This window comes from Tachypleus tridentatus, chromosome 1 (genome assembly GCF_004210375.1).
Source record: "Tachypleus tridentatus isolate NWPU-2018 chromosome 1, ASM421037v1, whole genome shotgun sequence".
NCBI classification, from domain to species: Eukaryota; Metazoa; Arthropoda; class Merostomata; order Xiphosura; family Limulidae; genus Tachypleus; species Tachypleus tridentatus.
The window spans coordinates 1429613-1446236 of NC_134825.1; the positions used below are offsets into that span (position 1 = coordinate 1429613).

At 34.2% G+C, this 16624-nt stretch overlaps 1 protein-coding gene across 5 annotated transcripts in view; it reads left to right on the forward strand.

The window, feature by feature from the left end:
• The first annotated feature begins 5851 nt into the window (after nt 1-5851).
• Nucleotides 5852-16624, forward strand: part of LOC143227552 (elongator complex protein 4-like) — a 48118-nt gene continuing 37345 nt past the window's right edge. The window contains exons 1-2 of one of the 5 annotated variants that reach the window (XM_076459097.1): nt 5852-6098; nt 11514-11549. In XM_076459097.1, coding sequence (XP_076315212.1) covers nt 5972-6098; nt 11514-11549 — 163 coding nt within the window. In that variant the 5' untranslated portion in view covers nt 5852-5971. The remainder of the gene's footprint in view (nt 6099-11513; nt 11550-16624) is intronic. The other 4 variants (XM_076459194.1, XM_076459014.1, XM_076459025.1 and 1 more) reach the window with 4 other exon arrangements.

Below are 16624 nucleotides of genomic sequence, written 5' to 3' on the forward strand. Positions count from 1 at the left end.
TTATACTGCTAAATTAAGAACGGCTAACTTTGCGCGAAATTAAAAAAACAAACCAATCTATGCGAGAACGTTGTATTTTCACGGATTATTGAAAAATAATATATGTTCTTTGATATACAATAGACGTTGTATAACTTAAATTTTAACTCTCAAAATAAAAGTCTACAGCCTTTCGAAACGTTGTCCTCTACACTTGAGCTTCATAAGTAGAGTATAACAATTCTCAGTTATTTTTTGAAAAATCTACAAACTCCATTTTAATAAAGTTCTTTAAAATACTTATCTTAAATGACCGATCAATGTCACCAAATGTAATATTTTACGAGTGGGACAAAGAAGGATAACAGTATACCTGAACACTAGTTGAGGAATGAATTTAACACTGGCATGATTAAAACCAACATGAAAAAGTTTATTTCTACCAGTTTCTCTCATAGACAATAGCAGTACATTTCAAAGTTAACTCAAAATCCCTCGGTGGACTCAGCCTGATGTGGCTTTGCTATAAGAAAACACACACACACACTCATCTCAAAATAAATAATGTTTAAAGTATAAAAAATCAAAGTTTGCTTATTATTAAATTAGTGTTTCGAATGATGGTATGTATAAAAAATGTTTGTCTTAGCCCCTTTCAAATGAAAGAAATGTTGTTTGTTTTTCATAAAATTCAATTAATTTAGGGAATAGAATTAGTACAACTACTGCAAAAGCATAACAAGATTTGATAAAAGCTTTATTATACAGGGTGGCCCGTAAGTCCCTATCCATTCATATATCTTATGTATCCAGTGTATCTGTATGCTGTCCCTCATTCTCGCTGCATAATATTATGCGTACTTGTCACGATACGCTCTTCAAGTGTAAATGGGCTTACATCGGCTATATTTCTCTGAAAAAAAGAAATAAATTTATAATACATGCGTATTTGAATATAACATAATAACATACGGATGGGTAGAGACGTACGGGCCACCCTGTATTCTAGCCTTAGGCCTAAACTTGTTCAGGATTTTACAGGTAACTCCAGATCTAATTTTTAACTGTATTTGTAGCTAAACTGGAGCATAGCGCCTAACTCTTAACTAAAGCACTACCATTAGTAGAGTTACAGTCTAAGTTCTAAACCTACTTGAATTAATTTCTTAAACCTTTTTTCCCCATTTCCCAGCTTTATTGTCATCTTCCTACAACGCCATATAAAGAATTTTTATACGACTGATTCAAGTAAATGAAAATGTAAAAAATCACACATAATAGCCTAATTTATACATTGAATACACTTAACCTAGTATTAACATGACATTAAATTAGGTTACGTTTATTTTGAATGATTAGAAAGGTACTTATAAGTTCAAACTTTAATATAGGCTTATTAATTACGTCATGTGACTTATTCTGTAATTGTGTCGTATATAAATCCAGGAATTGTTTCAAAAGTCATATATCCTATTTTAACCCAAATCTCAGTCGTGTGCATGAAATTAATCAACGTTCTTGTCATCTTACTTTTTCACGACCAGTACAAGTTCCAACGATCGAATAGACAGACTCTAATTTAATGAATTGTCGTCTGTATTACAAATATGTACAGTTTACGCTTTGTGTTATTGAGTTAATTTGGTACTATTGCGCATGCCCGTTTCATACAAAAAATAATTAAAATAAAGGGTTATTAATAAAATATATTATTATTTATTGTACACTAAATTAAATACCATATAATGGTTTTCATACGAGACCCAAAGTTCGAACGCATTCGAAATTAAGTAATGGTGAAATTAACTCTTTAAAAACTTTCTGATTATTTTGTCTTTATAATAATGCAGTGTACAAAATTACCTCAAGAGAAAAAAATAGCATAATTAATACTTTATTTTAGTGTACTGTTTCTAAAACCAACGTCTATGTATCTTACTCGACAACCGTTTTGACCTAAAGTGTATATTCTTATTGTATGTCTGCAAAACAATTACGATATGTTTATACGTCTCAATTATAATATTCCTACTTGAAATGTATTAACAAGATATGTGTTTTTCATAGCAAAGGGCTAGATGCTATGTCTACAGAGGAAAATCTAATCGCTAATATCAATGTTATAAATTCATAGATTTACCGCTGTACCACCGAGGGAACAGTTCAACAACTCATTAAAAGTTTATTTCAGAGCCTAAATGTAATGTATTAAAGATGCTAATGATAGGGGAAACACCCAATAATACCATATATGTTAGTTTTCTTTGACTAGACACAAAATTTCGCTTTACAACTTCTTCAGGAACTACCAACTCTCACTTTTTCATCTGTTACACCTCCAGCCATCCTACACCCTCTAAAAATGCCATTTCAAATTATAGTTTCACCGCCCACGTCGTTGATGCAATTCCGACTACGATTTTGAAAAGTCTTTGTTTTGGAATTTCGCACAAAGCTACTCGAGGGCTATCTGTGGTAGCCGTCCCTAATTTTGCAGTGTAAGACTAGAGGGAAGGCAGCTAGTCATCACCACCCACCGCCAACTTTTGGGTTACTCTTTTACCAACGAATAGTGGCATTGACCGTCACATTATAACGCCCCCACGGCTGGGAGGGCGAGCATGTTTAGCGCGACGCGGGCGCGAACCCGCGAACCTCGGACTACGAGTCGCACGCCTTACGCGCTAGGCCATGCCGGGCCTTGAAAAGTCAAGTTTGTTTTTTCCAGGATCAGTAATTACATAGACCTGGTAATTTAAACTCCACAAAAGTTGTTTTGATTTTAATAACGGATTTTTTTTATAATTCAGCTACACATATTTCAAAAACAATATTTTTTTTTATTTTTCATCACATAACAACTTCAGTCAAATTATTATTTCGTTTACCATAATTATCATTTGTTTTAATATTATCATGTGTTAGAACATACGTAACATCCACAAGTATAATCCTCTCAAACCGTTAGCCATTTCACTATCCAATGAAGGTGAAGAAAATTTACGACAAGATGAATATAAACTCATCTATCGACTTAGTACCATTCACTCAGAGAGAATAAAGGAAATGTTTCCTATAGCTCTGCTCATGTTGCTGTTGTGTGTGTGTGATGGGACGCATATACAGACATATGCGAGCCTATAAAAATAAAAATGCACGAACTCATTATTTTAATATTATAAACATTTTTTTTCAAATACGTGAAGATATAACTCAAACTTATTTTTTATTCTTATTTATATTTAGATTCTTATTTCCATTTATAATTCTACTGTAAAAACATTGTTTTGCCAGTGTTTCACGTGTTTGCTACATTGAAGCTGTTGCATGATATTAATTTCGAACAGTCTATGTTTGATAATCCTTGTAATATCAAACATTTTGTTATTTAGCAGTTTACAAATAACCAGAGAAATGAGCTCCTGCCCAAATCACTGTGATTATTAAAACATCTAGTTACCGTCTGCTATTTTCCATGGTATATATTTTAACCATTTTTTGTTTTCGATTTGAAATTTCTCGGTGAATTTTAAAAATACCTAAGCTAAAGATTAGTGACTATAATTAGTGTGGTTTTATTTGGTTTTCTCAAGGCTCATCAGTTTTCTAATTACTTTTTTTAATTAAACATATATTTTTCTTCCCCTTCAGCATTTTACCGGTAGGCTTAACCAGAGTTATAAATAGAGTTTGATTGATAAACTAAAGAAGTCTGGCATGGCCTAGCGCGTTAAGGCGTGCACTTCGCAATCTGAGGGTCGCGGGTTCGCGCCCGAGTCGCGACAAAACATGCTTACCCTCCCAGCGGTGGGTGCGTTATAATGTGACGGTCAATGCCACTATTCGTTGGTAAAAGAGTAACCCAAGAGTTCGCGGTGGGTGGTGATGACTAGCTGCCTTCCCTCTAGTCTTACACTGCAAAATTAGGGACGGCTACCACAGATAGCCCTCGAGTATCTTTGTGCGAAATTCCAAAACAAACAAACTGGTAAACTAAAGAACAGGAATAATTCTGTGAACGTTGTGAGAAGGATCTCAATCATAAACTATCTTTGCTAACTGCATGGTACGACTTTTTTTTCATTATACGTGGCTTCATTTTACTTAATAATTGGTTAAATTACTTGACTGAATTTCTTTAATTTTTCAACTAATTAAAATTTTACACCGAAGTTAATTTAATCATAAAAATAATAATTAATTGATTGTCATTCAATTTCCAGTTAACTGAAAATAGTTTGTCTTGTAATTAGCAAACAAGTAAACAGTAATTAGTTTATGTTCAAACTCCACGCATGGCATCTCACTATTCGAAAATAACTGATTTCAGTTGAGCAAACAGTACCTATTACAAAAATTGACTCACTGAGTCAATATCCATTGTAGCAAATTTCAAAGTGGTGACATCACTCTAGAGTTACCTGAATGGAGAAAACCTCAGCAGCAGCTTTGGGTGGACTGGCTGCGAAAAGAGAACAATAAGCCTGAGGAAAGCAAATATACATACTTAAAATATCGCGATACTTTCATCAAGCGCTTACCTGGCAGTCTTTGAATGACCAATGTCACTGGAAGTCATTGTAAGTCCAAAAAAGTAATCAAAGGTGCTGATAGCAACCTCTTAGTTCGAATGAATATGACTTATTGGTTGAGAGCAGCTAAAACAATAATTAAGCCATGCACCTGGTAGTTGAGAGGAAGAAGCTTTTTTTTTCTCCAAGATTGATGATCGCTATTCAATTTCTAACAGATAGGACAATCAGCTAGTTGAGCAGCTATACTGATCGAGAGCAACAGGGACCCTTGCTTTCTGAATCACTGAGTGGATTATAAGAGATGTGTTGTGGTCTAATATTTCAAAGAAATCTTTCTTTGAAGGAATCTGACAGAACAGGAAGGACCTGAACAAATATATCATCCAATGCCTGCTGTATTTTACATTGATCTTTATAGGACATTTGCTGTGTGTAATCAGCAAAGAATGTCAGCCTTCTTTAAGGATGCTGGAGAACAGCAGTAACAGAATAAATATTGATCTTGCTAAACAGAATGTTATCTAAAAAAGTTTTAATTGTTTAGAATTTGACCATTAATTGTTTATTTCGTGAAGTCTCAAATAAACATGAACTGGGGAGAATCAGTGTCATTTAAAGTGTGGCTTTATAAGGTAGCACATACGTTATTGATGTCGGAAGACTGTGTAAACTGCTACAGTTCTTGACAAAGTAGTGTGATGCTAGTATATGTAACTGTCTATATAGCAGTCTAACTATGTATGTGATGGAAATAATAAATACAAAGATGTCATGTGTTTTACTAAAATAAAACAATATCTCAGTGCCAAAAGCGGTGAGTAAGGCATGAAATGTGGCGTTATCTAATGAATGGCATTACAAGAAAATATCTATAAAATTTCACACTATAAGTATTAAAGATTCAGATAATTCGAAAAATCGCTATGATGTGTTCAACAATTATTCCTTTATGACAGCACACTATTTTAAATAAACTACTCTCTTCGCAACAAACACACGACTTTCACAGGATTGTGCAGAGGGTTTGATTATATTTTTTATTGATTTTCTTTTTAAATGTTGTATTAAAACACTGGAATTTTTTAAAAGCTATAATTTTTTCAATAGGGAGTGGTACTTTTAATATATAAAACATTACAGCTTATATCAGTAAAATGAAAATTTTGGGCTCTGTACATTAAGTCATTTTGATGCATTGAGTTTCGTATGATTAAAGAGCACAAATCCGAGCACATTTCCTATGCAGTATTACCCGGAAAAAATATAATAAAACCTATTTAGAAAATGTTCACTATTTCTTTATTTATTTCAACGAGATTGAAAACTGCGACAAGTAATTATTAGCTAAGCATCATCCCGCAAGATGGCATACTTACTAGTTAACTAAATGTAACGCTATTTAAAGTTAAGAGTGAATTTATATTATCCATTCTGTTATGTTATGGGTATAGAGTAACATGGCGGTTTCTAGCTTTCAGAAGAAAGCAAGGCGTGGAATACCACAGATTCCAGGTACAAGGCCTTCACTTCGTAATTCTCAATTGCTGGTCTCAACTGGTGTTCCTTCACTTGATCATTTCATAGGTAAGTATGAACGTTTTGACTCAGTTCTCTGCATTCAATTCTGATTGTGTAAAATTATAATAATCTAAAAGTAATATAATTGTTGATTGTACTTCTGAGTTATGAAATGGATATTGTAACGTCTTATGTTAACTGTTATTAGTTATCTCATAATACTGTTTACTGCGTTAGTCTGATTTAGGAAGTATTAATACTAATATTTGACTGTTGCCTATATTACCACTAGTAATAATACTAAGGTAACAGAGTAGTTTAAGCTTTAACGTTGAAGCAAATGTGGACTACCACTGTTGAACTGGCATCATGCTCTAACATTGGTTTCCTCGAAGTTTCTGTGAGAAAGAAACACCTGGGCTAAAATACAAGAAAAAAACTGTGGCAGAAGAAGTATTTTACACAGGTCAAACTAATATCTCGGCACAGTAATGAATTGTAAAGTTTATTTTCTTTCCCATATTTAACAATTGCATTGGATATTAAAATGTTTATTATACACAAAATATCTTGTTGTTGTAATGATACTGCATTTTGTCCTGCCACTGCCACAGCACTTAAATATATCTGTATTAAAATTTACAAGTGAATTAGTTATGAAGTATTCTGTTACACTATAATGCTGCAATAAGTTGCATATTTATCTGTTGTCATACTATTAGATTTAATTCTTATGAAATCTCACATTAGATATTAACTGGTGTGTGAATTTAAAGGTAGAAGTAAATACTGTTTTCCAAGTGTACTTAAAAATGTTAGGTACAACAAGGAAAGTAGGTTATTGCTGGGGTTCTTAACAGGAAATAAATATAGATATAGTAATATACAATAAACAAAAATGTATGATCAAATTTGCATTATTAGTTTTGTTATACAAACAAGAGAAATCAGATAATTTGCTATCATAAAAATGATCACTGTAAACAAAGTGTTTAAAGTCAGTAAATGTACATGGCTAAAAGTTTCTACTAACATAACATATTGACAACATTGGATAGTTTAGTTTTCCAGGCTATCCTTGCATCCACCCTTAAGAAAACTGCATATTTTAACCCATCTTTCATTTTTCAAGGATTTACTGATTCCCTGTATTAGCTACTTGAAATACTAGTTTGTACTACAGAGGGCATCACTTAATTATATAAGGAATTCACACTGTTAGAAAAACTTAACTGTCTTATTGATAGTTCTGATCTATATTTTTAAACCCCCATATTTGTGTCCTCTCATATGCTAATGTTAATTACACAACACAGAAAAATCACAGGCTTTTGAGCTTCATTAAGATTACTTTGCAATCTTTTTGTTTTTCTTCCTCTTTTCTCAAAAGAAGATATGGGATTCTAATTATCTCTAAGTCTTCCATCTAGAGAAGCATCTCAGAATCCCTATGTTAAACTCAGTCCAATAAGTCATTGGTAATTATTTCTTAGAGACCAAACCATACATAGTGTTCCAAGTGAGACCAAACAGGTTATTTGTAATAAGAAAAGAAATGTATTTAGAGACATTTGGTTAGCTTTACTACAAGTACAACAGGGCACTGTTTTGATGGCTTGAATGACTTATAAACCAATATATCAAACATTTTTTCTTTAGTCACACCACTGAGTAGATCCCTAACTATATTAAATGTGTGATCCAAATTGTAATGACCCAGAATCATTATCTAGCATTTGTTGATAACCATTGTCAAATATTTATAACTTACCAATTTATCAGTTGTTTAAAGTCTAGTATCTCAATGTCTTTAATACAGCTAGAAATACCAAAAAGATTAAAGTCATCAGCAGACTTTATTTAGTTACTCCCCTCAGTGTGGGGTCCTGTACATGGTTAGGGGACCTTCCAGGGAAGGTTCTGTTCTTTGAGTTTACCTCCTCTGGGATCTAAACATCCACCCACATGTTTGCCATGTGTGGTGAACTGTGAATAGGAGGAGAGGATCCTGGTGGGTGGGGTGGGGGGTGTCTAACACTAACACACCACTTTAGCCTTGAATTCCTGTAAATGGGCTGCCTTGGGGTGGTGGCTCCCCTAGGATAAATTGGCTGGACATTTAGGGCTGGGGTCAACTAAGTACCAATGATAGATGTTCTTAATGTATGTTGTGGACATTGTATCTGATGCTGGTGTTTGGGTATAGTGCTCACAAAACCCTGGCATTGCTGCAGTGTCCTTGTTTGACATTGTAGTGCATCCACTCGTGGGGCTCCATAGTGGATGGGGTCAGTGGGTACCGAAATATTCCTTTTTTTTATTATGGATCCTCCAAATAAAAACTTAAATAAAATAGTGAAAAAACAGTCCATAGGTAAACGACCACATCTTGAAGATTATGATCAACAATCTTTAACATCTGTAACACCTGTCATACCTCATTTTCTTATCCTACATTCTCTTTCAGACAAACCTTTAGGACAAATGTCTCCCTTTTTCACTTAGAAGGGACTAGAGGAACTTGCTGGCTCTCCAAAGTCAGTAAAGAAACTTTGCTCTGGTGACATATTGGTGGAGACATCCACATCTCAACACAGTGAACTCCTCTTACATTCAAAGGTGATTGGGGATATACCTATTGAGGTTACACCTCATGATACTTTGAATTCATCATGAGCAGTTACTGTTGACAGGGATTTGAAGCACATCCCTGAGTAAGAGATTCTTGCTGATTTCTACACTCAAGGAGTTTCTGAAGTGAGGCATATTTCCACTCGCAAAGATGGATTTACAATGCTGACCAATATCCTCTTTCTGACATTTACATCACCACGTCCATCTGCCATCACCAAGGCAGGCTATCTTAATTGTAGGGTACAGCCATACATTCCAAACCCTTTCCGATCTTTCCAGTATCACTCAAAGACGTCATGTCGTGATTCCTTGATGTGTGCTCGTTATGGTGCAAGACCATGATGCCTATGAGTGTGAAATGGACCCTCCTTGCATCAACTGCAATTGCTCTTGCCCATCCTACTTTCATTCTTGCCCTAAATGGTTGGATGAAAAAGAGGAGCGGTGTTTGAAAATGATTCATAATATTACTTATCATGAAACTCCAAAGTTTCTGTCCACCACTTCATCTCAGAAGTATGCTGCTGTACTTTATTCCACTACTACAGTGGGAGTGTAGATGAATCTTTCTGTGACTCCAAAAGAATTGTTCTCAAACTATATGAAAAGTCTTTTGACCTCCATGGTTAAAAGTTGATGAATCAACTTCAACACTCATCTCTGTTCCTTACATACATTCCAACAAATCCCAAGATCCACTTCCTTTGGTTCTTAGTACAGGCATTTCTTTGGATACATCTTCTTCTCCCACCCCAAGATGCAAAACGATCATTCATTCACGTCCTCGCCCACTGGAATCCTTTTCCAACAGCAAAGATCTGCCCAAATGATGTAGGGCAGGATCCATGGAGGTCAATAGATCTCCCTCGAATAAAGACAGTTAAAAAAAAAGACATGGTCATAAACTGAATGGTACTCCACCTAATTCACCTGCACATAAGTAAAAATGGCCACCTTGATACAATGGAACTGTTGAGGTTTATGTTCTGATTTGGATGACATCAAAACACTTATTGCTTTCTACCATCCTGTATGTCTCTCCTTACAGGAAACATGCCAATACAGTCATCTTTTGGCAGTTTTCTTTCTACAAAAATGACAGGCTGTGTGATGGAAGAGTGCATGGAGAGGTGACACTGTTGGTTGTCAGCCATCTGACTATCCACTCTATCTTTGTCACTCAACACACCCATGGAGGCCAGAGCCATCCGTGTTTCCTTGGGTCATACCATCACTTTTTGTTCTCTCTACTGGTCACCTGGAGAGACATGTGATCAATCAGATCTTGATGCTTTCATTGAATAGTTGCTGTTTCCCTCTTTAATCCTGGAGGACTTTAATGGACATCATCCCCTCTGGGGAAGTGCTGATATTAATAGGAGGGAACGCTCTGTAGAGCGTATGCTCTCTTATCACGTCATTTCTCTTTTCAGTGCTGGTATTTTCATTCACCTAGTCAGTCCTTTACTACTGTTGATCTCTCAATTTGCTCCCCTTCATTATTTTCCCATTTTTCATGGAGGGTTGACAATAAACCATGAAGCAGTGATCATTTTCCTATAATTTTGAGAGAGTGTGTCTGTGATCCATGCCACCTGACCCACATACCCCAGTTGAAGCTGGATCATGCAAACTCTCCCTCTTTCACTGTTCTCGCAGAACTTGATCCTGCCATTGTTTGTAAGCCATCAATAGAAGACTGTGTGACAGCAGTAACTGACTGAATTATATAAGCAGCTGCTCAATATATTCCTAAAACCTCTACATTTTCCACAATATTCTCATCTGTGGAATCATGCCTGTCGCATGGCCCTGAAGGCTCAAAAACATGCCTGGGATACTTTCCAAAGATTTCCCACACTCTCGAACCGCATCGCTTTCCAGCAGGTCTGTGCACATGCTCGGTGGGTAATACGTCAAAGCCAGAAGGAATCTTGGATTAAGTTCACAATCAGCATGTCTTCTCCCACCAGTTTCAAAGTCATATGGGACAAGATTTGAAAGGTCAGTTGCATGGCCATTTGCTTATTTTTATTAAAAAATACTTTAATGGACAGAAGATTCCAAGTTCATATGGGTTTCACACTTTCCCGGTTTTTTCTGCAGGAAATTTGTGTCCCTCAGAGCTGTGTTTTGAGTGCTTCTTCCTGCACCTGATGATTATTAAAGTCAGAAGCTCGTAACAGAATGGCCCTAGCTATACTACATACTTGTACTCAGCTGTGAGATAGCTTTGCACCATGCAAAATATTTGGCACTCTTTTTCTTGCTATACATTATTTCAAAGAATATTCCCTGCTAGTGCAGTCTCTCATCAAGTAATGTACCACTAGATAGTAATTCAAAAATAGTAGCTTCTACTTTGTATTAAAAATGTTTATTAATATAAAAGTTTAACTCGGTTAATATTGTCATTCATGCTTATGATGGGGGTTTTCATGTGAGAATGCTAATTCTGATTTTTAAAGCATCTAATTATTATAATTTATTTTGACCTGGAACACTTATATTTCAAATATCTCATAATGTATTAATGCAGGACTTACCTTGTTTTTTCTCATTACCCCAGAGTCACCAGGGTAGTTTGTCACAACTGAAGACCAGTTGGGCAAGTTTTTTATCATCTCGGAGTAATACTTTTTCTCTGTATCTATTTAGGGCTAGATTGTTAATATTTTGTTAATGTTAGAGTAATACTTTATCTTTGTGTCTGTTTAGAGCTAGATTGTTCATTTTTATGTTCATCTCAGAGTAATATATTCATTTAAGGTCATTCTTTATCAATAGACATTATAAAATCTTAGCTAAGTTATTATAAATGCAGTTTATTTATATTTTTAACTGTAGGAGGGGGCCTTGCAGTTGGAACTGTAATGTTGATAGGTAAGTTTATCTATTTTCATTTTCTCTGAAAACAACTGGGCAAAAGATTTTTGCTTTAACGTTTTTGAGAAAACATCTAGCTAAACAGTAATGTCTTGAAATGATTGTAGATCCCAAGAGTGATATGTCAAATTGTTTATTTATTCACTTAGTTTGTAGTACTTTTTTATCAAACAAAACATATGAGAATGTTTCTCCAGTAGGGCACATAGTTTGGTCCATTATTTCTATTTATGAACTGACAATTGTTGTTAATTATGAAAATTCCTTTTCTTATATTTTCCCTATTTTTATTAATTACTTAAAATATTCACATTATTATTACCATAATTACCAGTTTATTAAACTATAATTATTTTATCGTATATTACATCATACTGGTTTTGTGACAATCATATTTTCAACTTTGTCCCTGTTTTGTTGTTGTTTTTATACATTTTACTACAACTGATTTGTATTAGCTCCATCTTTATCTTTAATTTTTTGTTTGTATTTAGCAGTTTAGTTATGAGAAGTGAACACTTATATATAACCAAATGATTTGGCAGTTTTTGTGAAAATATAGTATGCTAAACTAGTTATTTTGAGATTACTTTGGAGTTAATGTAGAGTATGTTGCTTGTAGGTGTTTGTCATTTATTTAATGGAAAATTTTATCACCAATGAAAGGGTCATATCTTCTGTCCACTGCTACTGTTTTTAAGTACATTTATGTATTGTTATATGTTTGTGTTAACAGAACATTATTTTAACAGCATGCCAAGTATGTGAAAAGTGAGTTGTTTCTGACATAAAGGTTCATTGGAGCTACAACATGGTGGCATGCTGACATAAAGCATTGTTCAAATACCATCTCTTTGAGGAAAACATCTAAAAACATTAATTTATATTTATTTGTACTCCATAGTAAATACACTTCCTTTAGCATTATAATGTATGCAAATTAAGACTCCTTGAAGGTTTTATTTCTGTGTTCCCACACCAGAAAGTATCATCTTCTATATCCTGTAGCTTTTATTAACTCTTAGCCACACACTTCTTCTGGAACTGCAGTGGTAATTATGATGATGAAAACATCAAAAGAATTTAGAGAAACTATTTAGATAATAACAACATATCTTTTGTGGATGACCAATCGAAACACGTCCTGTTGTCTAAGTATTTTTTTATTACCTCTTCTTCTTTCCTGACCTTCTTTTAATAATGAGCTAACCATGTAAACACATGCTAACACTACTCTCATGAACACTAATGGTGATTACTGTGTTATCAAAACTAGTCTACTGAGATGGGTTAGCTTTCATTGTGTCAAGAATTTATTTTTTTTTTACTTTTAATGTAGAAACTGTTTAATGTATAGTACTGTTTGAAGTACTTTGTGATTTTACAAGCAATACAAACTTGTATTAAAATGTTCAAAGTAATGAGTGATATTACAGTATACAAATATAAAGTAAATATAAAGCTGTTAAGAGTTTTATCTTGGAGTGATCACTGGGAGTTTCTAGTTTTATGAAATGAAATAATAATAAAAAAGTGTTAGAGATGTATTTCTAATTATTTTTATGACAAAAACTTTAATTTGCAATGTTTCAGACAAAAACCCTTCATCAGGTGTTTTAAACCATGATACAAAGAAAAAGGTTTAGACAGATTGGAATATAGAAACAATGTTAAAGCAGTTTTATAAACAATTTTAAAAATGGAAAACAAGCATTAAAATAAGAAATTGGATTTTAGAAATTAAAATGGAACAGAAATGTTATAAACATAAATTCAAAAAAAAATTATGAAATAGTACTTTACTAATAATTAGGGAAGTGCAGGCAGTGTCAAATTAACAACTAGGTATAGACAGAAGGTGTAATTATTCAAAACAACTAATAATTAGGGAAGTGCAGGCAGTGTCAAATTAACAACTAGGTGTAGACCGAAGGTGTAATTATTCAAAACAACTAATAATTAGGGAAGTGCAGGCAGTGTCAAATTAACAACTAGGCGTAGACCGAAGGTGTAATTATTCAAAACAACTGATAATTAGGGAAGTGCAGGCAGTGTCAAATTAACAACTAGGTGTAGACCGAAGGTGTAATTATTCAAAACAATAACATTTCATATGGTGCAAGATAATTTATCTTAAATATAAGATTATATGTCAGGCTTTTGTGATTGTACTTGTTATGAATGACATGTAATAAGACTGGTAAACTCATGTTGTCAACTACATTGTGATCTTGGCAGTTAAAGTGTTTAGGAACTAGAGGGTTGAGGGTGCCATTTTGTACAATTCAGAAATGTTTGCAAATGTCACCCAGTGTTTAAATCTGACATAGAGAATACAATAAATAATGCCCTTCAACTTGAAAATTAAAAGTACAATGGAGAGAATCAATAAATTGGTGATATAATCGCATGCAAAGCAAAGTTGTTTTTTTTCCACATGGGCAAGTTCCATTAGTTTGTATAAGTTAAGATGATTCAGTCTGTGATTTGGAATATATTATACAGTCTTTGAAATTCCTCTCACATTTGAAAGAAACTAAGGGTAGGGTGGTAAATATGTGAGATGGGTTGTTTCTTGTTGGTAAGGTAAAGTGGTAGTGCAGATTTCTGCTACATTTTCTGATAAAGGATGGTACATAAGGACTAAAGGTCTCTGTCACTGTTTGGTTTGTCCTCAGAGTGGAGATAGCTTGTAAAAAATGGTGTTAATTTTAGTCTTATCAGCAGTGTTACTGGGATAGTTCTGATATCTAAAATAATGAGTGTTTGTGTTACACCTGAAATCAGTGTTATTGGAGAACAGACATCTCAAATGTAGGGTTTGTCCATTAGCAATATTGTATTTGTGCTCAGACAGATTGAAAAAATTAAAATGTAAATAGGAATGGCTCTCAGCAGGTTTTTAATGTACACTTGTAGTAATCCTAAGTGTGTAAATATCAATGATTATGTTTAAAGAGTTAGTTTTGTGGCTATAAGTTTGGGAAGTAACTATAAGAGATGTGTAATAATTTTTGTGTCCAGTAAAAAAATAAATATTGTTGACATACCTGATTCAAAAAAATGGTAAAAAGTGTGGGTGATGGTACTGAGAGGGTGAAGTAGGTTTATAAAAGTCAAGAAATATTTCACAACCTCTGTACACTAATGTATTGATTCTTATTATACAATTTATAATTAGTGTATGCTTAGATATTATACATTTTACAATATACACTAAAACAGTGGTGGAAAATTGTATTGTATCACCCAATGTTTTTCAAACTTTTCTTGGTTCCTGTGATTTTTATGAGATTATGCTTAGTAGAAGTGTTAGAACTTGTGCAAAACAGTTGTGAACATTGTGATGTCCCTTGAGTCATAATTCAATTATTTAAGCACAGAGATGCACCTTGCTTAACAAAACAACTGTCAAAAATATTAAAATAAGTCATCAACAGATACTTGACAAAAACAAAAATGTGCTTTGAGTAAAAGAAAAAAAAAATTAGGTTTAAAGATGTCATTAAGGTTATGAAACTTCGTCGAATAGATGGCAACTGCCTGTTATGGGGACACAAATGTAGAGGATGATGTTTCAAAACTCTTCCGCCTTTTGTCTTCAAGGCTTTAATGGACATTATCCCCTCGGGGGAAGTGCTGATATTGATGAGAGGAGTCTCTCCTTAAAGTGTATGCTCTCTGACCACAACTTTTCTCTTTTCAATACTGGTTCTTCTACTTATTTCCATGCACCTAATCAGTCCTTCACTGCTATTGATCTCTCAGTTTGCTCCCCTTCATTATTTTCCCATTTTTCATGGAGAGTTGACAATAATCCATGAGGCAGTGATCATTTTCCTATAATCTTAAGAGAGATTGGCCATGGTCGATGTGTCCCAGGGGATCCTGGGACATCAATAGACAACTGTGTGGCAGCAGTAACTGACTGTATTATACAAGCAGCTGCTCAATGTATTCCTGAAATCTTGACATATTTTCCATGATATCCTCGTCCATGGTGGAATCCTGTCTCCCACATGGCATGAAAGGCTCAAAAACGTGCCTGGGATACTTTCCATAGATATCCCACACTCTCGTACCATGTCACTTTCCAGCAGGCCCATGCACATGTTCGGTGGGTAAAATGTCAAAGCCAGAAGGAATCTTGGATTAAGTTCACAACCAGCATATCTTCTACTACCAGTTCTAAGATCATATGGGACAAGATTTGAAAGGTCAGTGGGCAATGTAATTTTGTCCCCCTCTCAATCTTGAGCTTTTATGACTAGGAAGTAACTGATACCTAGATCATTGCCAATATTCTAGGGTTCATTCCATGTCAAGGCATTCTGTGAGGGTCACCTGCAGCTTCTTGGATGATTTTAAAATATCCTCTGACCATATGTTTTTTATTGAAAAAACAATTTAGTTCAGGTGTGTTACTGTGTGCAAATATATCCATACAATTTTGAAAAATACCTGTCAGAATATTATGAATCCCACTGAAATATTTTAACCAGCCTTTCACAATGTTAAATAATGAAGTTGTAAGAAACAAAAGTGAATTAATTCATTTCTGAACAAGTTTATTGGCATAACTAGTTAGATCACATGGCAATGCAAATATATTGTGTATGCAATACAGTTATGCAGATATGGCTGAGTTTAAGATTCATAATATAATAAATACAAAGGTAAATCAGACACAAAAAGCATGGGTTCCAATGACAGTGCTCCACCTTGGACCACCTAATTCTACTTGAAACGTCAATTTGGAGAAGCCTTTCAAAAACAAAAACATCTTGTATTTATATTCTTTGTCCTTGAGAAGGCTTATGATACAACATGGAGGTATGGCATTTTGCAAGACCTCAATATATATGGGTTACATGGCCACTTGCCTATTTTAATTAAAAGTTGTTTTTTTTAATGGACAGGATATTCTGAGTTTTTTTGTTGGTTTGCCACTTTCCCGTTCTTTTCTACAGAAACGTGGAGTCCCTCAGGGCTGTGTTTTGAGTGTCACACTTTTCAGTATAAAGATTAATGTCATCACTGAACAATTCCCTTTCACTGTTGCAAACTGGATC